Source organism: Bombus huntii, chromosome 9 (assembly GCF_024542735.1).
Source record: "Bombus huntii isolate Logan2020A chromosome 9, iyBomHunt1.1, whole genome shotgun sequence".
Taxonomy (NCBI): Eukaryota; Metazoa; Arthropoda; class Insecta; order Hymenoptera; family Apidae; genus Bombus; species Bombus huntii.
The window spans coordinates 583,614-607,626 of NC_066246.1; the positions used below are offsets into that span (position 1 = coordinate 583,614).

General features: G+C 26.6%; 6 protein-coding genes across 18 annotated transcripts; 3 read left to right on the plus strand and 3 right to left on the minus strand.

Annotated features, from left to right (window-relative positions):
* Positions 1-141: 141 nt before the first annotated feature.
* Positions 142-7,189, plus strand: LOC126869501 (uncharacterized). Of its 2 annotated transcripts, XM_050626130.1 has the most exons (15): positions 142-368; positions 448-618; positions 709-980; positions 1,064-1,239; positions 1,311-1,510; positions 1,596-1,913; positions 1,979-2,171; positions 2,250-2,375; positions 2,847-3,512; positions 3,583-3,739; positions 3,804-4,359; positions 4,441-4,669; positions 4,884-5,630; positions 6,499-6,606; positions 6,772-7,189. In XM_050626130.1, the coding sequence occupies exons 1-14, from the start codon at positions 289-291 to the stop codon at positions 6,547-6,549; spliced, it is 3,942 nt and encodes a 1,313-aa protein (XP_050482087.1). In that variant the 5' UTR covers positions 142-288; the 3' UTR covers positions 6,550-6,606; positions 6,772-7,189. The 2 variants fall into 2 exon arrangements, with proteins under 2 accessions (XP_050482087.1, XP_050482086.1); XM_050626129.1 differs by lacking the exons at positions 142-368; positions 448-618 and having other exon boundaries at positions 692-980; positions 6,772-6,889; positions 6,978-7,189.
* A 1,145-nt stretch (positions 7,190-8,334) lies between these two features.
* Positions 8,335-13,723, minus strand: LOC126869507 (phosphorylated adapter RNA export protein). Of its 4 annotated transcripts, none has more exons than XM_050626140.1 (5): positions 13,146-13,290; positions 10,398-10,474; positions 9,524-10,139; positions 9,181-9,456; positions 8,335-9,113 (listed from the first exon to the last, which is right to left on the minus strand). In XM_050626140.1, exons 2-5 carry the CDS (start codon positions 10,446-10,448, stop codon positions 8,848-8,850), a joined length of 1,209 nt encoding a protein of 402 aa, XP_050482097.1. In that variant the 5' UTR covers positions 10,449-10,474; positions 13,146-13,290; the 3' UTR covers positions 8,335-8,847. The 4 variants fall into 4 exon arrangements, with proteins under 4 accessions (XP_050482097.1, XP_050482096.1, XP_050482099.1 ...); XM_050626139.1 differs by having other exon boundaries at positions 10,398-10,626; positions 13,146-13,288; XM_050626142.1 differs by lacking the exons at positions 10,398-10,474; positions 13,146-13,290 and adding an exon at positions 13,579-13,723.
* LOC126869511 (oligoribonuclease-like) lies at positions 10,633-12,794 on the plus strand. 2 transcript variants are annotated; one of them, XM_050626148.1, is made up of 5 exons: positions 10,633-11,311; positions 11,534-11,613; positions 11,685-11,846; positions 11,935-12,158; positions 12,239-12,794. In XM_050626148.1, exons 1-5 carry the CDS (start codon positions 11,233-11,235, stop codon positions 12,366-12,368), a joined length of 675 nt encoding a protein of 224 aa, XP_050482105.1. In that variant the 5' UTR covers positions 10,633-11,232; the 3' UTR covers positions 12,369-12,794. The 2 variants fall into 2 exon arrangements, with proteins under 2 accessions (XP_050482105.1, XP_050482106.1); XM_050626149.1 differs by having other exon boundaries at positions 12,217-12,387.
* Positions 13,316-14,455, plus strand: LOC126869515 (uncharacterized). Of its 5 annotated transcripts, none has more exons than XM_050626160.1 (4): positions 13,316-13,454; positions 13,732-13,994; positions 14,085-14,186; positions 14,265-14,455. In XM_050626160.1, exons 2-4 carry the CDS (start codon positions 13,746-13,748, stop codon positions 14,394-14,396), a joined length of 483 nt encoding a protein of 160 aa, XP_050482117.1. In that variant the 5' UTR covers positions 13,316-13,454; positions 13,732-13,745; the 3' UTR covers positions 14,397-14,455. The 5 variants fall into 5 exon arrangements, with proteins under 5 accessions (XP_050482117.1, XP_050482115.1, XP_050482119.1 ...); XM_050626158.1 differs by having other exon boundaries at positions 13,356-13,454; positions 13,726-13,994; XM_050626162.1 differs by lacking the exon at positions 13,316-13,454 and adding an exon at positions 13,462-13,518 and having other exon boundaries at positions 13,726-13,994.
* Positions 14,456-16,682, minus strand: LOC126869510 (exosome complex component RRP42). Of its 3 annotated transcripts, none has more exons than XM_050626146.1 (6): positions 16,467-16,682; positions 16,159-16,355; positions 15,815-15,980; positions 15,538-15,732; positions 15,227-15,382; positions 14,456-14,817 (listed from the first exon to the last, which is right to left on the minus strand). In XM_050626146.1, the coding sequence occupies exons 1-6, from the start codon at positions 16,521-16,523 to the stop codon at positions 14,791-14,793; spliced, it is 798 nt and encodes a 265-aa protein (XP_050482103.1). In that variant the 5' UTR covers positions 16,524-16,682; the 3' UTR covers positions 14,456-14,790. The 3 variants fall into 3 exon arrangements, with proteins under 3 accessions (XP_050482103.1, XP_050482101.1, XP_050482104.1); XM_050626144.1 differs by having other exon boundaries at positions 14,456-14,806; positions 16,467-16,681; XM_050626147.1 differs by having other exon boundaries at positions 14,456-14,806; positions 16,159-16,351; positions 16,467-16,679.
* LOC126869517 (outer dynein arm-docking complex subunit 4) lies at positions 16,595-23,857 on the minus strand. 2 transcript variants are annotated; one of them, XM_050626168.1, is made up of 3 exons: positions 18,991-19,212; positions 17,200-17,521; positions 16,595-16,720 (listed from the first exon to the last, which is right to left on the minus strand). In XM_050626168.1, the coding sequence occupies exons 1-2, from the start codon at positions 19,147-19,149 to the stop codon at positions 17,219-17,221; spliced, it is 462 nt and encodes a 153-aa protein (XP_050482125.1). In that variant the 5' UTR covers positions 19,150-19,212; the 3' UTR covers positions 16,595-16,720; positions 17,200-17,218. The 2 variants fall into 2 exon arrangements, with proteins under 2 accessions (XP_050482125.1, XP_050482124.1); XM_050626167.1 differs by lacking the exons at positions 16,595-16,720; positions 18,991-19,212 and adding exons at positions 21,915-22,059; positions 22,922-23,857 and having other exon boundaries at positions 17,065-17,521.
* Positions 23,858-24,013: the final 156 nt, after the last annotated feature.

Consider the following 24,013-nt stretch of genomic DNA (forward strand, 5'->3'; position numbering starts at 1 on the left):
CGCGAAAAAAGTCGAAAATATAGTGGTATATATCGAATATATATCGGTGTGCAGGAATCTTTAAAACAAAATACTATTGAAGAAGAAAATTCATCTTTTTTTCTTCTAACGTTTCTTCAGACGATCCACTTTTAGATTTTAGATCGCGCAATAAAAACATAAGTTCACGTAAATTAAAGTTATTTTAGATTACATTTATGTACATATAAGAATTAAAGCCCTCTGTCGGTACTAGACCAAACTATCCCAGATCCACCATGCAGAAACGAGACGTTAATAATATACATAATGGCAATGATTAAAAATCGTCTTTATAATACAGAGGATGATATAGCTTTTGAGCCAAGATTGACAAGAGCAAAGACCAAGTATAGTTTGATAAAATATATTTTATAATTATATACTAGAATTAGGAAATATGTCTCAATTGTATCTTAATTAATATAGAGAGCTAGCAGCAGCCCAAGTTAATATACCATGGCCAATTACTCCAGTGAAGAAAACTTCATCAGAAGTACAAGCATTAATCGAAGAAGAATTACCAGAAGATTCTTCTGATGAAGAATACAATCCAGAACAAGAATCACATGATCCTGAAGGAATTTTTAAAATCCCTGGGTAAATTAACGTACTTAAGATAATTTTAAATAATATATTAATATAATACATTAATAGAATTCTAATTACTTTAATATTATATATTTTTAGAATTCCTTATGTGCCAACAGAAGAAGAAAGTATTGGTCAAAGAACACGATCCAAAGTTTGTTTAAGCGAAACACCTTTGGAACAGATTGAACAAGCATTTATACCTCCAGATATAACCATTGATATGTATGATTTGGATTGTGAAAAAGATGAAGATTGGGATAATTTCTTAAAAGAATTTACTCAACCACTCACTCAAGAACCTATGGTGGAAGATGATTCGGAAGCAGATCCAGAATATAATATTTTAGAAGACGAAGAAACAGAACTTTGTATGTATGATAAAAAATATGATTATATACTATACATTTCTTAAATTATACAGGCTATTAAAATAATTTGAATATGTTTACAGTGGATAAAGAAGAATTAAGAGCTGATAAAGCTGTAAATGTTACGCGCAAGGAATTAAATAATTTGACTGCAGAATTATTTGAGTTTATAGATATATTTCCGAAAGAAGATCAGGAGATTTCAAAAACAAGAAGGTCTCCAGAAAATAAAAATGTTTCGGTTGAAAACAATTTTATGGTAAGACCATGATATGATAACTATATTTTAATTAAGAATATAATTTTACTGCAATTTTAATTTTGGTTTAGAATTGTTCTGTAACAGATTTATTACCTACTTATAAAGAACCAGAACTTCCTAATTTAATGAATCCAAATCAACGCGAGTTATTGGCAGTTCAATTTCGTCAACATGTACAATTAATGGTACAACATTTTGCTATGACATATATGCACCCAGATCTGCATTCTCAGTCAAAAACGTGCAAAGAAAATCTAAATAGTATAAAGTAAGTTTACAACTAAGTAAGCAGTTTTTAAATTAAACATATATAGTGTATTAAGTATATATTGAATTTATATTACTTTTATTAGGTACTTAAGTAATGGCCCTAATTCTGCATTCAATGTAGCAAATTTACCGGATGCTTTAAAATTAGTATCTGATTGGGAAAATAAATTTTTGGATAACAAATTTTCTGAAGATTTCAAAAAAGCTATGGCAGATGGGGATGCAATAAAAAGAATATATCTTAAAAATAGGTATAAGTGTATTCCTAAATTTGATCCAGAATTAAAAAAGCTATTTATGGACAGTAAAGCCCTAATGTATCCACAACTTTTGCCTGAAATACCATTCAGAAGTGAATTAAATAAATTTGTACGCCCTCCATATTTAAAATCTGAAGAGAGGTATGTAAATAATATGTATGTAGTATCAAAAAAGTATATATATTTTATGGAAATCTGTCTTCTAGTTTAATTGCATTGGGTTTGGAGCAGTTTCTCCCTTTTGTTGCCACTAAATCAAAGAAATTAAAAAGTAAGAAACTCCAACTATTAGATGCAGTGAAATTAATTAATCAGTATTTAGTGCCATGCAGGGAACCTGAAGGATTATTAAATCACATTGGAAAACGCCGATACACAAAGAATGCAAATCCAATAAAAGTAAATATAATATATCTACAAATAATATAACATATTTTTTTAATATAACAGAACTTTACTAGAAAAATGTTTCCACAGCATTACTTTGAGAAGGGTTGTGCTCCTAGAACAATACATTACATAACATTAGAATGCGATCTCAAAGCACCCAAAGATCAATCAATAAATCTATTACCTGTAATTTGGCAAACTTATTGTAATAATGTAAGTATTTCATACAAAATATTTATAAATGTTTATATACGTAGTCGATATTCTACGTTATTATATTTTCTTATTATTTAATATAGTTATCTTTTCCGCAAAATAAGGTACCTGATTATCTTGATCTCTCTTACTATTATTATCTTTGGAAAAAAATACTGCAGATTAAGCGTGAATGATTCCAGCAACAAAAAGTTAACACAAAAATGTGCCACCTTTAAGACTGTTCGACACTTATCTACAACATTTTTTGCTACAGATAATAATATTGATGTAAATCAAGATAATATCAAATGCCTCTTGTGTGTATATAGTCTGTACAAAAATTTGGGAAAGACTTTAGGAGCATATATTGGGTTGGCAACTAAGTGATTGCAGTTACAAAGTGTTTTTGTCAGTAAGACACTACGTACCCCTAAAGTTTTTCCCAAACCTTTTTGTATATTTATCATATCATATGTATTCTTATAGACACAGCAGAAAATTAATATCTTAAAGCAAAAACATATGGTTAATTCGTATAACGATATTATGAAGAAAGATTGCCTTACAAATGGAAATAGAAACCATGTTTCTGTTTCCAAAGCTCACATTTTGTGTACACAAAACCCACCTATTAATATATTACCAAAAATATTACCTGCAAATACAAAGCAGAAGACAACAACTAAAAATGCATTGAAAGATAATTTGTGCACAAGTGGAAACATTAATTGTGAAATTTCTAAAAATGTATCAGACAATGAAGTAAATATTAAAATACATAATACACATGCATTAAATACAGATTGTTCATTGCATCGTAACAGCTCTTTAAAAGTTATAACTATGCAAGAAGAAAAAGAGAAAAAAACAGATGATAGTGAATTAAAAGAAGTTCGGAATGATGTACCTACAAATTCAATTACATCAAAACATCCAAAGTTTTCTAAAAAGTCTTCTGAAATAGTACAAGAATTACCTCAATTACGAAAAACTACTCCTAGGTTAGCAAAAACAAGAAGTGCTCAAAATATGAAATTAATGGCCCAAGTTTTAGGACCAAAAGGTTTATCATCTAATTGCAATGCCTTAAAATCCAGAGAAAAGAATGATATAGATAAAAATATAGAGAAAATATCTGATTCGCCTAAACTTGTGAGTAAAATTGTTATTAATTTTAGTGAAATAAAATTAACGTTTTTAAGATTTTTATATCTTATTTTAGGATAATGAAGATGAAATTGCAGAGTTAATGTTAGCTAGCACAACTATTAAGAAAGATTCTATTAGTAGAAAGAAAGCTAAAGAAGCTAGAGAGTTAGAAAACATTAAAAGACTTTTAGAATCTGAAAATCCATTAAACGAAGAAGAAAGAGGTTCAAGTATGTGTCTTAATAAGTTTAAAGTACTTGAGTTATTTTAATTTACTTATGTTATTTTATATAGAGTTTGCAGCATCATATCTTCAGAAATTGCACTTGGCATTAGAATCTGACAATCCAGCAACATTACGATCTGTGATAAAATTATATTTAGATTATTATGACAAATTAGATAGCATTAATCAAATGGAGAACGAATTATCATTCTCGAGTCCATCAAGATCTTTGCACCATGAACAAATTATGGAAAAATCTGCGATAGATAAAGATGCAATAACTATTACTTTATATCGAGATGTATGTGAAAAATTACGAGAATATCCTGAGCTTTGTACAGACTTTTTGTTGTTTTTGAGGCCACATCAAGCTGCAATGATGGATAAATCAGTGGAATATATAATGCTTCAAAAGATGAGCGAATTTGTTAAAGTAGCTCAAATATATTTTGCTAAACAACCTTCTCGAATAGCAAAAATGATGCAAGCTATTACACAGCTTTCATCCGATCCACAGATAACATTAGAACATGTTCATGCAACTATGAGTCCCATATTTAAGGGACATCCTTTAGTTATGGATTTATTTTTACAAATATTACCCACTGCTAAACCTCCAGAAAGGTAACATAAATAATAATATTATTATATATATTAATAAGAAAAAATTATCTAATTATATTTATTTAATTTATTATCTTACAGTTTGTTTGCATCACATATGTTTGAAAACTTAACATGTCCAGTGGGACCATATGATAAAAGTAAAATTTATACTGAAGATGCACCTGAATTATATGAAAATATAGAATTGCCTGTATTATCATTTCAAGAAGATCCTTATGGTGGAGAAAACTGCAAATGCAGTTGTCATAACGATGAAGAATCCACTTCTAAAAATATTTCTGAACATTGTGTGTCTTGTGGCACAAGGGTATGTTTTTTCTTATTTATTTTTTGATAGTTTTTAAAATAGTCTCAAATACAGAATAGAAGTGAAAAGATGAATTACAACTAATAAACATACACATATTAACTACTTGTGGATAGCTTCTTTAAAATAAAAGTTAATATTTTATATGTATTATTTGAAATTGTTTAACATATTTTTAATACAAAAATTTATGATTTACATTTAAAAAATACAGTTCCTCAATGGAAAAATTTACCTTCAAACATCTGAAGGTTTAAGACCTGCAAAAATTATTTTCCCTGGAGCTGAAGAAGAAAAGTTGGAAAATATTGCGCGTATATCTTTAAAAGCTACTGATAAATTTGCTTCATCTATTTCATCTACACAACGAAGAAAGTCTTCAAAGAATGAATTTCATACCGATGAACAACATCAGAAATCTTTTATAGCAAAAAATTCACCTACCAAAGAAAACGAAGAAGGAGAAAAATTAATTATAAAGTCTAAAAAAGCTATAAAATCGCCGTCAAAATCTACAGATCAGAAAAAAGATTTTAAAAGACCCAGAAGTGAAATAAATCATATAAATAGAAGTGCAAAAAAAATACGCATATCTCAATGTAAAAATAAAAAAGAGAAACAAATTGACAAGCAAGAAATAAAAGTAGAATACATAGACTCAAATGTTAGTGATCATATGAAATTAGGTGAAAAAGGATGCTTATTCATTGATTATAAAAATTCTAAAGAAACAGTAGCAAAAAATACATCGGATGCGAAAATAGGAACGTCAAATGATAGCATAAGCAAGGTTGATTTATCCGATGAGATAAAAAATTCTGTTGATTTAAGTACCAATGTAAATACAAAGTCATGGACACGGCAGGAAGATATGATCTTATTACAAGCTGTAAAAAAAGAATATTCTGAGAATTCACTTATCCTAGTCAGTAAAACATTAGGAAATCGTACAATTGATCAAGTGAGTCTACACTAGTGTACAAAATTAAAAGATCATAAAATTTTCAATGAAAAGTTATCAATATTTAAGCTGTTATACTGTTATACTGTAACTGTTATGTGTAACTGTGAGCTCATTTTAAAGCTCTCTCATAATCATGTGTTCATTTTTTGTAGAGATGTTTGTAAGTATATCATGGGTGAGAAAGTAAAGATACTTCTTCTTTTCAAAAATTTTATAACTTCAAACGATTGTACGGAGTTTGAAAAATTTTTTTCGGGATTTATTTTAAGATGACCTTGTAAAAGAAAATCCCCTTTACAACAACCTAACAAAAGTTGATGTGCGAATTTTTGGTTGCCGTCTTATTGCACTTTAAATAGGAAGTATTCCGCTGGATTTGGAATAGCTCAAAGTACATCATGATAAGATTGCACGGCGTAGTGTTACGTCTGTAATGTACGGTGACAAAAGATCATACATCAACTTTTGATAAATTGTTGTAAAAAGTAGACTTCCTTTTACAAAGTCATCTTAAAACGTAAATTCTGTACAATTGTTTGAATTTCTAAAATTTGCGAGAAAAAGAAGCACTTTTTCAACCGTTATATGATATAAAAACATCTCTGAAAAAGAATGGACACAGGGTTATGAGGAATTTTCAAGTTTCAAAATAAGGCCAGTTAAATATCTTAAGTTAAGTTAAGTTATACAATTTTCTTCCACGAAGTTATAGCAATTAATATAAAATTGATATAAATATCGACAATTTTTCGCCAAAAATTTTGTGATCCTTTAATTTTTCACACCAGTATATATTATTTTTTTATATATTCTGATGCTTATATATTTTGAATATGTATATTATGTATCTAATGTCATTCTATAGGTTAGAGAAAGATGCGAAATCCTGCTCTCTTTGTTAAAGAAGATGATGTAATTATCTTTAGTTAAAAAGGATATAACGTTATTACTCTTTATTCCAAACTTTCACTGGGTAAGTATATGCTAGTAAAAAATATTTTCATAAAATGTAATATCCTTAAATACATATATTATCTCTTTTTATTGTTTTATTTTTTATTGTTATTATATAATAACAACAAGATTATTAGAATACCTACATATTTTGACATAAATCGTTAACTTGTTATTGTTATAGATTATAGACTTGCTCCCATCAGTGACAAAAATCACTTTGCATAACAAACTATGCCATAACAACGAAATGTAAACCAAATATATTAATTAAAATATTCAACTGAGGATAGCAGTACATGGTATAAAATTATAAGATTATTTGCAGCATTGAAAGCTTTAATTTTTTAATTTCGTCAAAAATTTTTTAGTGTATTCAAATTTTTGCAGGAGGAAAAAGACAACAATGGAGTATTACACTAATACTATTATTACAAAGAAAACATACTTCGCATATTTGTATTTGAATATAGTGTTAAAACATAGTTACAAGAAGAATAGTAGTCATAAGCTACTAAGTTATAAAATTATATAGATTATGTTATACTTCTCTTAATTTTATAAAATCTTATATAGAAATAAATGAAATTAATTTATGAAAATCGTGTTTTTAAAATACTATTAAAGTTTTTTACATGTGTAGTTCATAAAACAGTTCTATTTCATAAATTATATATTTATATTTATGTATACAACACATAGACACAACATATATATACAAAATTTATTTACAAAAGTATATACCTTACAAATTTTTGTATTAACCGTATTTATTGATATATGAAATATTTCAATAACCTAAAATTTAAAAAATATTCATTACATTAAGTTTCATTACATAGATTCAAGAAGTTTTTTCTTTATATTGTGTCATAGCACTAATTGTATATGTAAATATATATGTATGGAAGAATAAATATATATATCAAATAATATTATTAATTTAGTGTGTGTAGTTACATTTAATTATTGTTTACGATTTCTTATTCACTTCAAAAAATAAAATTTTGAAAAATAAGTTCATTTATTTATATAAATGTATAAATCTTTGTTCCCCCTATGCTGTGCCATTTTGTAACAGATATATCGTCAGAGTATGTAATCCGTCTAACTCCTGTTTTAAAAAAAATGTAATTAATCAATCCACATATGTGTCATTGGTATAAAGAATACGAATTTGCGATAGTATTATGAAAATTCTACTTAGAAGGCAACAAATATTCAGTTCTTTTAGTCCTAATGATACACAATATTAATCCTTATAAAATTTGGACTTAGTTCTCTCAGTTTACTAAACTACTGGAGATAGAACGGTTAAAAACTAGAGCAATGATATGTGAAACAAATATATTAAATTATGGTACTGATCTATAAAATTGATAAAGCAAAAAGTAGTTAACACATTTAAAGTTATATAACCATATAACCAATGCATTTAATACAAAATTAGAATTTTAAACATCCAACTACATAAAACTTTTATATAGTTCAGTCTTATTTTACTTGATTTTTGTAATATAACAGTGAATTTATCTTAATAATAAAATAATTAAATAGCTATTTATTTGAAATATATAATCATGTTGCTACATTGAAAAGAATTTAACCAATATCAAGGTATTTTAATTAAATCTCTCAAATTTATATATTGTAGAACATTGATAAGCAAAGAAACAAACTATTATGCACATAATATTTAAAGTAAAATTTTGTACATGAGATAAGTTGTTCAATACATTATACAAAGTACAAATAATCTAATATTTATTTCCATAGTGACTTTTATGTACAAAAAACAATCTTCAACGATGAAAATTTCATAAAAATGGTGTAACACAAATATTTACATATTATGTTACTGTAATTTCTATGAAACTTCATTTTTGTTACGTCTCTTACATTTTTTTACATCTATCTTAATAATAAATAGAAATGTGTTAAATGAAACATAAAAAAAGAGTATACAAATATTTTTTGTTTTTCAAAGTTTGAGAAAATAACAAAGTATATTACCATAATATGTACATTTGATAAATTATTTTATCACAATGTGGAACGTCGTTGCAATAGATTTGGACTGATCATGATTATTTGATCATGCCCACAAATTTTATCTGTGTATACTGTAGGCAAACGTACAAATTACATGAACTATATTCACATAATCTATGTATATAGATGTTTTGTAAAGATTAGAACTTTTCTCAATTTTGTACAAATTATTTGCGCAATACATTTGTTACAAAGAAATTATAATATTTTAAAGTACTTCCATACTGTCTATGTCTATTCCAATATCAAGGAAATCATCTCCATAACTTTGAACATGCCTTTGTACAAGTGGATGCTCTGAATGATCTGGATCATCTGTTACAGGACTAGGTGGCGGATTAGTCATTGTCCGATCAGAATCGACTGGCATTCTATCCATACCTTCTCCACGTCTTAATCTTGCTTCTTCTGCTATTTCTCTTGTGGAAAGTTCTGCTTTTGTTAGCAAGGCAGGAAGATCTTTTTCTGAACCATCTATAATAAACATTAAAAATAGTTTTATTAAGAAAGGATTCTTCTTATCATATAACAAATAACTTACTTTCTAAACACTTTATTAATTCTTGTGCTTTCTGTCTTCTTGTAACAGCATCAGCTTTCCTTTGTTCAGCATGTTCTTTTTTATCATAATAAAAGATCTCACTTATTTTTTCTCGTGGGATGTGTTCATCATTTTTTACTAACCACAAATATACACCTCCTGCAGTTCTTCTTCTAGATCCATTCATTATTAACATACCACCCCCTTCTTCAATCTTTTTAGTTTTTTGAAAGAAATCAATGGCTTTTTCTTTACCAATTATATCTACAATCCTCCCTACAAAGTGTACAAGTTTAAATAACTATATACATACATTAATTTAAGGTAACAACAAATTTCTTACTTATAAGAAGATCCTTTTTCTCGCTAAGTTTTGATGTTATGTCAGTAGCTACATCTGAATCAGTTGATTCAACTGTTGTACTTAAATCTGCTATTTTTCTAGCAGCTCCTTTCTGATTATCTATGTCCATCGAATTACGTTTCTTTCCTAATCTCAATTTAACATTAGTTCTATCAGAATTTGTCCTTTTATTTGTTAGCCTTCTTTCCCCATCCTTTTCATCTTCTGAGCTATTATTATTGCGGTGCTCCATATTCCAAGTCCCATTAAAAGAATAATGGTGTGGAATGTTATAACTCTCAACACTACGATCCTGATTTTGTTTTTTAGTTACACCACATAATACTAGATTTTCTGTTAAAGATTCTTCTTGTAACTGAGGACACCATATTTTATATTTATCATTTTTGTCTGACCAATTTTTTGTCATATTTCTAGATCGTTTCAGTTTTAATTTCGGTCTTTTACTTTTAATATGTCCAGAATCTGAATCAGAATCACTTTCAGTATCTGCAGAATCATCAGACTCGTCGCTATAGCCCATTTTTACATTTTCTTCTTTATTTGGAACTGCATGAGGTCTTTTTAGGACATTATATGTTTCGATATCGCTTGCCTAGATAAAAATATATTATAAAAATTAACGAATATACTTCATCGTCATAAAAATAACTTTTACATTTAATATTTAAAAAAATGCTTTTAAGAAATATAGTATCACAATTGCAAAGTCTAGAAAATTTATATTATTCAAATAATATATTTCAATTGAAATAATTTTAATTCAACTATGAATTTTAACATTAGAACGCAATGTCTTTATGGTTATAATAGGTTAGACTCCTGTCAAATATAAACTTTTACAATATTTCACCTCATCATCTATAACTTCACCATCTTCAAGTTCTAAAGGTTCTGCTTCCATAGTATTCTTCTCAAAAACTACGATTTCTTTAACAAATAATTATTGAATAAAATTATGGTCATCCAATAACTCCAAAGGAGTCTTTTTTTTTTTATGAAATCTTAAAGATAGTTTTTTCACAATTCCGTCATTGCCGCCACCACTGCTGTGTATTCTCTGCTTTTCTGTTTAGTGGTTTCTATAGGTCAATTTGATTCTATTTTATCAGGTCTTACTAACATAAGATTTTCTAATAAGAAGATAAATTTAAATCAGCCTAATAATCCTGGTTTTACTAACATAGAATTGAGAAAGTTTGGATTTTTTACTGTAAATTTTATATATTATTTAGTAGACTATATTTTAAGAAATTACATATACTGTAAATTTGAACTTGTTCTTTTAATAACTTGATTATATTTCTTATAATTTCTTTACAAAACGTCCAAATATTTTATATCAAAATCTTTTTATATTATGAATTTATAAACATTTTTTCTTATATTTCTAATAGAAAAATTGAAAAAAGTAATAAGCAAATAATAAGTAATACTCTGTTATATACGATTAATAACAAAATAGGAACTGAATTTCACTTTATTATACTAATTTGTAGTTATCTTTCGATAGTGAATTTTGTTATATCTACCATTACTAATATCTCTATATAGTTGAATTTTATACACTTGCGTGTGCTTTCTGTGATCTCTTCCTCGTAGTTTGGAATTTATACATTTTATAAATTTCGTCTATTAAAACGCATGATACGATATATGAAATTGAAATAGATTAAAATTTATTATAAATGAAGATGATTTTTGCATATTGTTTGAAATGGTCAAAAAATTGTCTTCGAATAACTGTTCCTCGTTATTTCCATACTGGTAATTTGAACTTTGTATACTTTGTATCATCCTCAATATAGTTTATTTGTTACAAACTTTACTATGAACAATTTATTAAATTTGGGATAAATACCTCAAAAATATAATACAATAAATAATGTAATAATCAATGTAAATAAAAACAAATTCGCTATTATTATTGCAAAAAAAGTATAATTTTTTCCATATATTCTAAAACTAATGAAAAATTTCTTTGAACAGCTAAATCACCTGTGCTACTCATGAATACAAATATGGGAAAAAGTAATTTGAATGATTACATTATTTGGTTAGATATGGAAGTATGTTAATACCATTAAATAATTTTACACTATAGAGTACGTTTTTCTATATTATGTTACACATATTTCAGATGAGTGGCCTTGATGTAAATACATCTCAAATCTTGGAAATAGCATGCTTAATCACTAATAAAGATTTAAAAGTTGTAAGCAAGGATCTAAACGTTATTATACATCAGCCAGATGAAATATTAAACAATATGAATGACTGGTGCCTGGCAACTCATCAAAAAGTAAACATTCTAAATGAATTTGTAACAGAGGTAGCTAGATTCAATAATGATATACAAACCTTTATAAGTATATATTTTATATTTCTAGACAGGATTAATCAATGAGTCCCGTTTAAGTAAAACTACAGTAGAAAATGCTGAACAAATTGTACTAAAGTATTTAAAAACATATATTGAAGAAGAAGCAACATGCCCACTAGCAGGAAGTTCAGTTTACATGGATCGCATGTTTTTGTATAAATATATGCCATTAGTTAATAATTATTTACATTATAGAATTATTGATACTTCTACTATTAAAGAATTAATTAAGTAAGTGTTAGGAATACTTGTTTTTATATTATATTTTATATATCTAATGAAATAATAGTACATAATTATTTTAATTTCAGGAGATGGAATACAAATGTACCTACTTTTAAAAAAAATCATGTTCATAGAGCATTGCCTGATGTAAAAGAAAGTATAAGAGAATTACAATATTATAAAGATCATATATTCGATCTATGTATTAGAAGTTAATATGATCATGAATTTTATTTTACAAAAGTAACAATCAGTAATATCAAAATAATAAAGAAGCAGTACAATTAGATAATAATTAACAAATGTCAAAGATAATAGAAAACTGTATATTTCATCTATCATCCCGTTGACCGCGGATTCGTTATCGAACCTGAGGACATTGTCACTAGTGTCGCGAGTGCCTAATCGCCGTGATTGTCAGAACTGTAACAATTCATTTGACGCCCACAACCTTAATCTTTGTGCTCATCCGACATATATATACATAACTTCTAGATTTTATTAATTATCACTCTAATTTTTATTTACCCATGGAAATTTTATGATTAATAAAGTTTATTTGTTTATAACCTATTTTGTAATGTCCTAATACATTGTAAAATATTAAATATAAATAAAAAATAAAATTGTAAAAATTAAGAATTTTATAAAATAATTTTTTTCTATGTAGTTTGTAAACATAAAAGATGGTAATCAGAAATTTCAGTTCATAAAAGGCATTATATTTTTTATGTATATTGTAAACACATATTTAATTACATCAATTAATTTATAAAAAAATTAATTAAATGGAATATCATTATAATATATCTATTCATGTCAAACTTAAATTTAAGGCATTAGTACAAGCAAGAGGATATTTATGTAATGTAAAATATCATGAATGATGAAAAAAATATGTCAAAGTAAAATACATTAAAAGAATTCGAATCTGCGCTGCAAATGTTATTGGTAAATACCAAACTTTGAGATAAACGTTATAAACATACTAACTGTTTTTTCCTTTTAAAATTTGAATATTGAAAATGTAGATTATTAACTGTTTGGTCGTAAAACTGTATACCAACTAAATATCTCAAGTTCTATCACTGATGAAAACTTTATTTAAAATCAGGTTTACGTTTCTTCGAGTTCTTTCTTGGTAAACTGCACATGCGTATCATACTGACTGTATTGCTGTACTATAATGCGCATGCTTGTTAAAGAAATTAAAGGTTATATTCAATCGCATATTGTATGACGTAATTTGCGATTAACTTTTATAGGATATAAGTATTGTCTTTAATATATATCAACAATTACGTAAGTACAATTGATTATTTTGTGTATTTTGTATAGTTTGTATTATAATAGTTATATTATAAATGTATGTAATCTACTGTATGCTTTAATTTTTATATAAGTTAAATTAGTATTACGTACTTACTTTATACGCGCGTAAAGACGCAAATTTTATATAAATATCAGGTTTTGCTTTTCTTCATATTTTGTATTTTATGTAATTAATATTACTGATAAATGCATTCTCAATATTTTACAATTATTTGGCTATTATATCATTACAATTTTATAGTTTCAGTTAATTTGTTTACAATGGCATCTTCAGTTAGTGGCGGTGTAAAACCAATGAGTGTTGGTGGCCGTTTAGTGAGTGAAAGAGAACGTTTGATTGGTATGACGGAAGAAGAACGTGCATGGAGAGCTCGGTATCTTAAAAGCCACATTCTTGCACCAGAAGAGCCATTAAACACAAAGGAATATTATAGGCATTATTATAATCCACTTCGAAGATTCTATAGAATACCTTTAAATGCATTTGAAAGATTATTAACTCCTCTTATGGTAAAAGAATAAAACTTTTAGCTAGATCATATATCAAAAGTAATTTCATTAGTTGATACTATTTTTGTTTGATATTATATTTAATTATAGGGTAATAAGGGTGCAATGGCTGTACGTTATGTCACAGCAAAATGTTTGATGGGTCTTGTTATACTTTATGGCGTACGGTATTACTACAAATATAACACAGGCGTAAGAAATAATTTTTCAGTATATCGCAAATGGAACATCTTGATATTAAGTATCATACCAAAATATTTATTTTCATAGAATTGGACACGACAATCTGGTTGGATGGTGAGACCAACACGTGAAGCAAGAATTCCAGGAACTAAAGATTACAAAGGTCTCGAGAAGCCAAAAACTTTTGCTACATATGGTTTTGAGAATTCTCCCATATAAGAATTATTGTAATTGCTATTAAGTAGTATCTAAACATAATAAAATAATGATTCAAGATATATTGTATGTTTTATGTTTCTTTATTATAATTTTTTATTTATTGTTCTTTCTTTGAATAAAATGTCTCGTTTATTTCACTTACAAATTGTTCACTTGTACAGATTTAATAGATTGAAAATACATATAAAAAAGAAAAAGCTATTTAAAAGACATGAAATATAAGAATGACAAACAATTCAATACATTTATGCGTAAAATTAAATTATATTTAGGATTAAAGGTATACTTATATTTATTACGAATATTTATCTAAGAAATCCTAATATTTGTCTTCGTTGTCCTAGTTGACTTTCTTTTTTCAGTGCTTTCATAAGACTTTTATTTAATTGTAATCCTATATTTTTACCCATCTGAAAACATACTTTTGTTACTTTTGATATATACATATTCAAGATGTGGCAGAATGCATGGTACAACTAGATGACATCAACATTGTATACAACATTTTTTTCGAGAAAATTTTTTCAAGTTTGGATATATATAGACAAGAAATAGTCTAGTACATTTGTAGTTAATTACTAATGTACTTAGTATTAGTCTAGTATAAATTCATATGTACTTAACGAATTAACGATTTTTCAAATTTTATTTTCTTGAAAACAATGGTTTAAATGAGAAAATTTTATTCTATATTTTTTATTCGCTTTTGCACGTTAAATAATTTCTTACTGTTCTTATTATTTCTTATTGTTGTACTATGCATCCTATTAAACCTTACACATATATGTGTATAGGATTAATTTATTTACAATAAATAACAATATAATTACTTGCAACATTTTGATAAAAGTATTAGACTGAATGCTCCCATAACCCAACTTAATCACTGATGAAACTTTACCATTTGGTAATACAGACATGACAATACTACTTGCACTACATACTTCTTCTTCCGAGGTTGGATCCACGATATAATTATCACCAATCTGTAGAAAAATTTAAATAATAGTCTAAAATATGCACGTATATATATACAAACATTTGATAGTTTTCATATTTCAAGTTCAATATGAAATTCTTTTTTTTAATATTCATAATATAAAAATTATGAAATATATAATATAAATTGATAGAAACATACTTTGCACAGTGTAACAATAATTGGATAATTGCTGGTATCTAATTGTATGCAGTCATAAGCATCATCTGATAATTCAATATCTGGTTCTCCACCATCCAGAGTCGCAGCTGTAATTTTTGGTATTTCTGTACTATTTAATGCAGCCTTAACTGTAATTCCTACTGCATCAAAAAGATTGCCACCACACTGAAGAATCTATGTATATACATTATGTATGTATAAAATATTTAAATTATTGTTCTTATAATATTTATTTAAATGTATAAACACTATTTACCAAAATATCAACATATATTTTCCAACATTTCTTATGAGGTAAAATACATAATGTTCTTAAATCAAAAGCATTACGCGTTTGATAAGCAGCTGTTAAAATGTTACTTATTTCAGTTGCTAAATCATCACCACCTTTTCCTTCAAATGCTGGAGTTGCAGTAGCAGAACTGATACATAGTACGCAATATGAAATAATTAGCATATATTTATCTTTTTAACTACTATAAAATTATCTATTTAATTTTCATATTAGAAATATAAGGGATTTCACTTTATAAAATAATTACTTGGACATTAGTAAAGGACATCAAATATTCAATAACCACTATGAGAAGCATTACATACCAATCAACAAAAAATTCTAATTTTCCTTCATTTGGTCTGTCAGCGTGAGGTACATCAAGTTCTATTTTAATGCCAACAAGTATATCCGTATTTCCTATGCGTAATCTTGCTGATCCATGTGTTTGTGGCATTAATTTAGTTTCAATTTCCATTGATCGATATTCGCATCGTCGTCTACCATCATTTCTAAAGTCTGCCTTATGATTATAGAATCGTAAAAATATGACAAAATAACTTTTATTATAAAAATAAATATGTGTGTATATATATATATATATATATATACGTAGATTCTTATATTAACTTACATCTATTCCATGGAGAATGAAAGTTTTTTCACCGGAACTTAAAACAGTTTCTGCCATTATAAAATACTTCGTTTTTACGTGTTTTATAAACAAATTTCAATATGCTTTTATGTTAGCATTCAAACCGAGAAAGGGGATATAATAAATAGTCCCGTCGCCGTAATATTTTGTTGTGTTTTATTATATGCATGTGTGTATATGCAATTAAAGAGACTATCTAACCTACATACAAGCGACGCAATTATTCCTTCTTACTGTAATGGTAATATCAGGTAATATTAATGTAATAAATGTACTACCTATTTAATGAAATTATAAAATTACGAAAAATATTAAATACGTTGATGACATTAAGTATGTTTATTTAATTATTATCAAGGAAAGAAAAATTAATTTATTTATAATTAAACAAATTGATTTATATACTGTATAATATATCTCACTATCACTAGTTTATATATGAAACATTCATTTTAAAAGAATAATGTTACTTATATTCAGTATAAATAAATAAATAAATAAATAAATAAATAAATGAATATGTATATAATATGTATGTATGTATGTATAAAATTTTTTCTACATTTTTACGTTATATTTTAAGTATATATAAATGTTTTATTGTACATATTTGTAAACATATTTAACAGTTTCTATCATGGTTGATTAACCGCTAAACTTATAAAAATCGTCGATTTAAAAAGATGTTATTTCAAGTATTCTGTATAATTACGTTTTTATGATAGAAACATTCAATTTTTACGTAGTATATTTTGTATCGCATTTTTCGCTTTTTGAACACCGAGGCGGAACTGTCCGTATTCTGGACGTATTCTCATGCCACGGTAATAATATACAAGACTCATTTCAAAATCACCAATGCAGTATAAAGCTTCTGCTTTACAGTATATTGCGTTAGCCATGCTGACATTTTTCATTTTATATCGTAATGCATTCTCAGCATCTTGCAGTGCTTTCTGGGGCTCTCCTAATAAAAGATGACATTTACTTCGTGCTATTAATGCATTGTTATCATTTGGCTCAAGATCTAATGCCTGGCAGAGAAGAATAATATTAATTATATGATGTAATTACATTGTGCTCAAAATATAGTGTGAAAAACAAACAGTTAACAGATATATATAAATATTTCGTGTGTAATAATTTTTAATGAAGAATAGTATGTATATATGTATACTTTATTAATTATCTTCTATTACTTTGTATAATATCTAATAAGATGAAGATATTAGAGAATTGCACTATAATGGAACAGTGATATATTTTGTATCTTTTAAACGTTAATTGATAAAGACAATTACTAATAATTCGCTATTTCTATTATAATGCAAACAGTTTTATCTACTATTAGTTAATTTTATTCAACTTATTAAATGAAATGTATGTTACAGTAAAAGTGTTAATTAAATGAATATATCAATTTATTATGCATTGTCAATGTATGTTTAATGTTTCACAATGTTGTGATAAGTAAATGTATTTGTAAACAATGAAATTTACATTTTTATTAATAATTTTGCACATAAATGCTACATACATATTCTTTAATAAATTGACTAGTAGGTATGTTTATGTGAATGTTTAATAACAAGAATAATTGATAAAAGTACGATGTTATAATATTAATATGAGCTTCTTGATCGATTTTTGTTTGACCCTTGATTAGATTCTTAAGTTTTTCTTAAATGCTATTTTTTTAATTTTTAGTGCTTTTTGTACTAAATATCTACATATATATCTTTAAACAAATGCGAGATATAAAATAAATATAATAAATAAAGATAATAATACAGAAACTAATATAATATTTTACTGTGTCCTAATTTCTTTCTTAATTCTATTATAGAAAACAAATTTTTATTTACTTTTTCAGAGATCGGTTAAACTCATATAATAATATTATTAAAACAAAATTCCTTTCGAAATCAATTACACGACTTTAAACAGACGTTATGAATCAGTGTAATGTTTATGTTTAATGCAATTTTTATAGAATGTAAATACACAAAATATATCATAAGAGAAATATTTACATATAATAAATATTAAACATTTTAGATGATTAAATTTTATACAACTTGAAATTCCTTTGCAAGTGGATAATGGGCGGGGGGGGGGGGGGGGGGGGGGGGAATAGCAAAACATCAAAAAATGAAAATACAGGGTGGTTGGTAACTGGCGGTACAAGCGGAAAGGGGGTGATTCTACGCGGAAAAAGAAGTCGAAAATATAGAATAAAAAAATGTAAAAAAATTTTTTTTTTAATTTTTCCATCGAGACAACGATCTACAGTGAGATCCGTTATCGCACCGCACGCGTACCGAGCGAAAATTCAAAGTCGATTTTCTCGAAAACAAAGCCTCAAACGAAAAATTTTTATTCTATATTTTCGACTTCTTTTTTCGCGTAGAATCACCCCCTTTCCGCTTGTACCATCAGTTACCAACCACCCTTATAATTACATACATACATATATCCGATTAAAAAGAGAATTAAAAAGAACCTTGTTGATACAATTCATTGCGACTTTAACATCGCCAATTCGCATTTCACGTAATCCTAAAGCCAACATAGTTCTGGGCCCAGTGTCTTCTGGCAATTGTAAATTACGATCCTGTTTCTGCTTTATTTTTAACGATTGTTTAATATCTTTGGTTCCCATATTTACCGCGGCAGCGCGATCCTTATCAGTGTATACTTCTTCCTGGTGGCGAGTACCATTATTTAGGCGGCGTCATTTCTTTTTCTTTTGAATGTTCACTTCTGATTCGACTGACAGTTTATTGGATTTACTCTCCCGTTGCTTTTTATTACTTTTCCTATCTTTTTTATCATCATTAATGTGGCTTTCTTTATCGTCATTATCGATGAACTCTTTGTCGGGACAGGTTCCCAAAGATGGAACCTTATCGAAATCTTCCGATTCTTCGAACTGTTTCAAATTTGAAACGCTTTCTGCGGCTACTCGCACGTAGCTTTGTAATAGATCATGGTGATGTATCGTTGGATTCAGTATATCCATAATCTTCGAATCAATATCGTCTTGGGTATCCGTAGTTTCTGATACAAGTACTTCACCCATCGTTGGTTATTTTTGTTACGTTTGATCTTGGATTAATTTCCCTCTTTTTTAAAGATGAAATAATGTTGGAAATAAAAGGAAGATTATAATAACAAATACGAGAAGAAAGAAAAATCGCTTTTTGATACTTTTTTCTTTATGTAATTTATATTTGTTTTTTGTGTAAAAAATATTTTATGTTAAAAAAATATTTAAAAATATCACTGTGACGATTTTCGATCCCTTTTTTGCAAATAGTAAATGGAAACCGACAGAACGAATTCACTAAGCGCGTTTCATTCACGAAAATAGCTTAGAATGCAAGGTAAGTATGTACTACTTTGTGTGATTTGCGTGTGGAATAGACGTGTGGTTATCGACACCTTGGTTAGATGCCTTGTTTCCTTAGAAACAGTCAACAATGCGGGCAAATTCGGTATGTAAAAATCACTGATCGTACGTGTGCAAAGGAATTTCAAGTTACTTTAGTTTGTGTTGTCAGGAAGTATTTATTTTATCCTGTGACATTCAAATTTTATTATTATATATTATTCAAATTTCGTCGGTAGAAATTGATCTTTAAAATTCATAATTGTACAGTATCAAGTTCTGAGTTATTTTAGAGAAGCATTTTTTACTTCCGGCTTTTCCGCTTAGAATAAAGACTCATTCATGTTGTAATTACGTCAAAATTTTTTACTATGCTAGAATTTCGTATTACATTATAAAAGATAAAATAATATATGTATGTTTTATAACCAAATTAATAAGATACAAGAAACTAATACGAGAAAAACTGAAAACCTTTTTAAACGATTTCTATGGATTCATTGATAAAGTCGCGACCAATATTATTTGAAATAATTTAATAAGTTCATGTTAGCAATTATAGTTAGTAAATTCTAAATTTTATTGATTTGCTACGCATTTTTTAAATCATATGTTACTAATCTTTGTATCAATTAAAAATTTCTTTCTTTCATATTTTTAAAAGCAATACCGATTACATTAAAATCGTTCTTAATAATCGAATTATTTTATAATTCTTATTTAATGTAAACTTAATCGTCACTATTTTTTTTATTAACATTAAACATGCTTATTATTATATTTTCTACTACTTGTATAATTTTGTAATAGTTCTTTAACTATAAATATCTGCTAGTAAAAAAATCGATGTGTATTTGTTTCGATGTAATAATATATAGTAAAATTTAAAGGGCAAACTGTTGCGGAACAAATTGTTCTGGTATTGTACATATCTCCTTGCTATACAAATATATAAATAAATAAATATATATATATATATATATGTACAGAGTGTTAAAAATGATTTGTCATGAGTATCATTATTCTATATTTCTGGTTTGGTGAAGGTTTGCAAAAAAAATAGTCATCGAACTGACCTTGATCCTGAAATTCGTGATTTATGTCAATTTGGCGGCTACTTTTTTTGCAAATCTTCACTGAGCCAGAGGTGTAGAATAATGCTATGTCACTTACGATAAATCATTTTCGAATACTCTCTATATACATAGGTCTAAGAATAATGTGATATTCTCTTTTTAACGGTATAATAAGAGCGTGGTAATCGTAAGTGGTAGGGTAAGGTATCTTTTTTTATAAAATGAGTTGTTTTCTCTATTATTAATAACAATACAAATATACAATAAATATTATATATTTCTATAAATATTCTTGTTAAAATTAAATTAGTAAAAAGATAGATCGGTAGTTATTGTCCTAATGAAGTTGGAGAAAATCAATGATAATATTCATTCGATCACATTATTATATCTGTTAATAGCTCATATGTGTATATTTTTTAATAGTACATTATATTAATAACTTTAAAGAAATAATTCAAACAATAAGCTGACAATTAATACATAATTGTCAGTTGTTAATAGAAAATGTAGTAATATTACTTAAAATATACCGTTTCAACATATTTTATGTTATACGCATATGTAAAAGAAAAATAATTTATTCCTACAGAGAAAATATGATTTTGATTATGTATTTATTTAGTACTTATCAAAATTTCCAATTATACAAAGATAAATTATAATACATTTCAATTCCTTAAACTTAACTTTAAATTTAATATTTTAGCATCTTTCTTGTTTTCTTATATACAATTGAACCAATCGCATACATGGGTTATTAGCGAAGCAAAAGGATTAAAAAGTTACAGGGGTTAGAAATTACTATATAATTTAGACTATTGCAAATAATTTAACAACTCTTGAGCTGATTATTTACTTCTTCACTACACTTCGATACATCAATTCTCATAATTAATTATTCATTTATAAATGATAATATTTTGAATGTGTTCAAATACGTGAAATTAAAAAACTTACTTTATTGTAAAGGTATATGGCCTTATGGTAATTTTCATTTTTTACGTGGACCATCGCTTCATTTACTAACAATTTCTTTTTTATGGAAGCGAAATGTTTTGCTTGTGATATCGCTTTTTGATGATTTACCATATTAATTTAATGCCTACAATGTGTATTTTGTTAAATGTTTAGTTATATATTATACATATAGATATCCTCTGGTGCGCGAGCAAAAGAGTATAAATTAGAATTATTAGTTTTACAGAGAAGCACATATAATATCTAGAATGCAACGTAAGATCACATGTTAGATTTTGGATATACATATTATTAAAATCTCAGCTAATGTACTGTATACTATTAGAGTCGTAAGCAAAAGACAGCAATGCAGAAAAGGTATTAAATTTATTCTTTTACCCACTCACTTGAGATATATAATCAATTCATGTTTCAGCAAAATATATACAATTTATTATTGTTATAATTATAGAAATAGTTTCATAAATATAAATTTAATTTCATCTAGTTTGTAGTTACATAATTTGTCGTACTTTGAAATTAACCAGTTATGAAAAAATTGCAATTTTTCTTTTATTTATGTTATATAAATAAAATAATAGGGAAAATCGAACATTTTTATCAGGATCCAATATGGAAAGAAATGCTTTTCGCTATATTAAGAAGGATCATAAATTATTGAATTTTATTAAATCATAAATTGTGGGGGATTAACAGTTTCTCAAATATTATAGTGCATATTAATAAATAATTCCACTTTATTTTCTTGAAAAGCAATTAAATAAAAGATTTGCTAAACTTAAAATGTATGTATTTAATTTTAATGAACAATTTTTTAGGACGTAATAATTAATAAATTATTCGTTTAAATAGCAATAAACTTGCTCATTTAAAGAACAAGAATATTCCTCTAATAAACAGACATACACGTCTATAAGAGGGAAGATATAAATAAAAAGAAATATATATATATGAGATATTTTATTAATATATGATATGTAGCTCACCCCTAAATTCCGATCTTCATTTGCCAGAACAACCTTTTTAATCAGTTGAATTGTATACACATTTGTATATTTAGTACTTGCGAAGTTCAAGGGAGATAAATCCCTACTCAAATAAATAACGCAAACTTTCTGAGGCTATCTTTAATTCTTAACTTACGACCGAAACTTTTCCGTCTATACATTTTGTACTGTCTCCCTACTCTTAGTAATCAAGACTAATCAATATGACAGTAGTAACAAGTAACAAGGATGGCTATTCTTTTAGGACTTTTTCTTTTCTTTAAAATTCGTAATAGAAATATCAATAAACATATCTCGAGTACTAACTTCCTTATTTTTTAATTATATTCTCTACCAAAAAGTCACAGTAACTAAAACAACCATTTCTCATAAATTAATTTAGTATTATCAAGAAATGTTCTTAATTTTTATAAATGTACTTAAACGTTAATATGTAAAGTATGTATATATACGAAAAAAATGAACAAGTATTTTACATACAGTAGAGTCTCACTTATTAGCTCCTCATTTATATGAACAAGTTAACGTTGAGTTTTTATTATCCGAAGTATAGTCGAACATTATTTCAATTATACACGCACAAACACGTAGTTTGATAATGGATATGTTAATATATACAATCTATATTTTGTACTTAGAAACTATCTGCATGTCAAAGAATGACATTATTAAATTCTACTATTAAATTCTACTATTCGAGTTAATAAGAAAAGCTTAATGGAATAATTAGTCAATCTTTACTATAAGGACTGCTCGGTTATCTGAACTGCATTGTTTTCCGACTTGTTCGGATAAGCGAGATTGTACCTTTAGATCTTATTCTTTTTTCTTCTGAGAAATCTAATGATTAAGATAATTTGCTAATTCGTTAATAATGAACTATTTATAATGTGCGTGTATATATATATATATATACATATATATACTTAGAAAATTATTTCCAAGTAAAAATATAACTAAATTATTTGTGTATATTCGTAACAGTAATATTATTTTATAGTAATATTTTAAAATAGTAAAATATGATAGTAATTATAAAAATATAATTCAAATTCAAATGATAATTTTCAG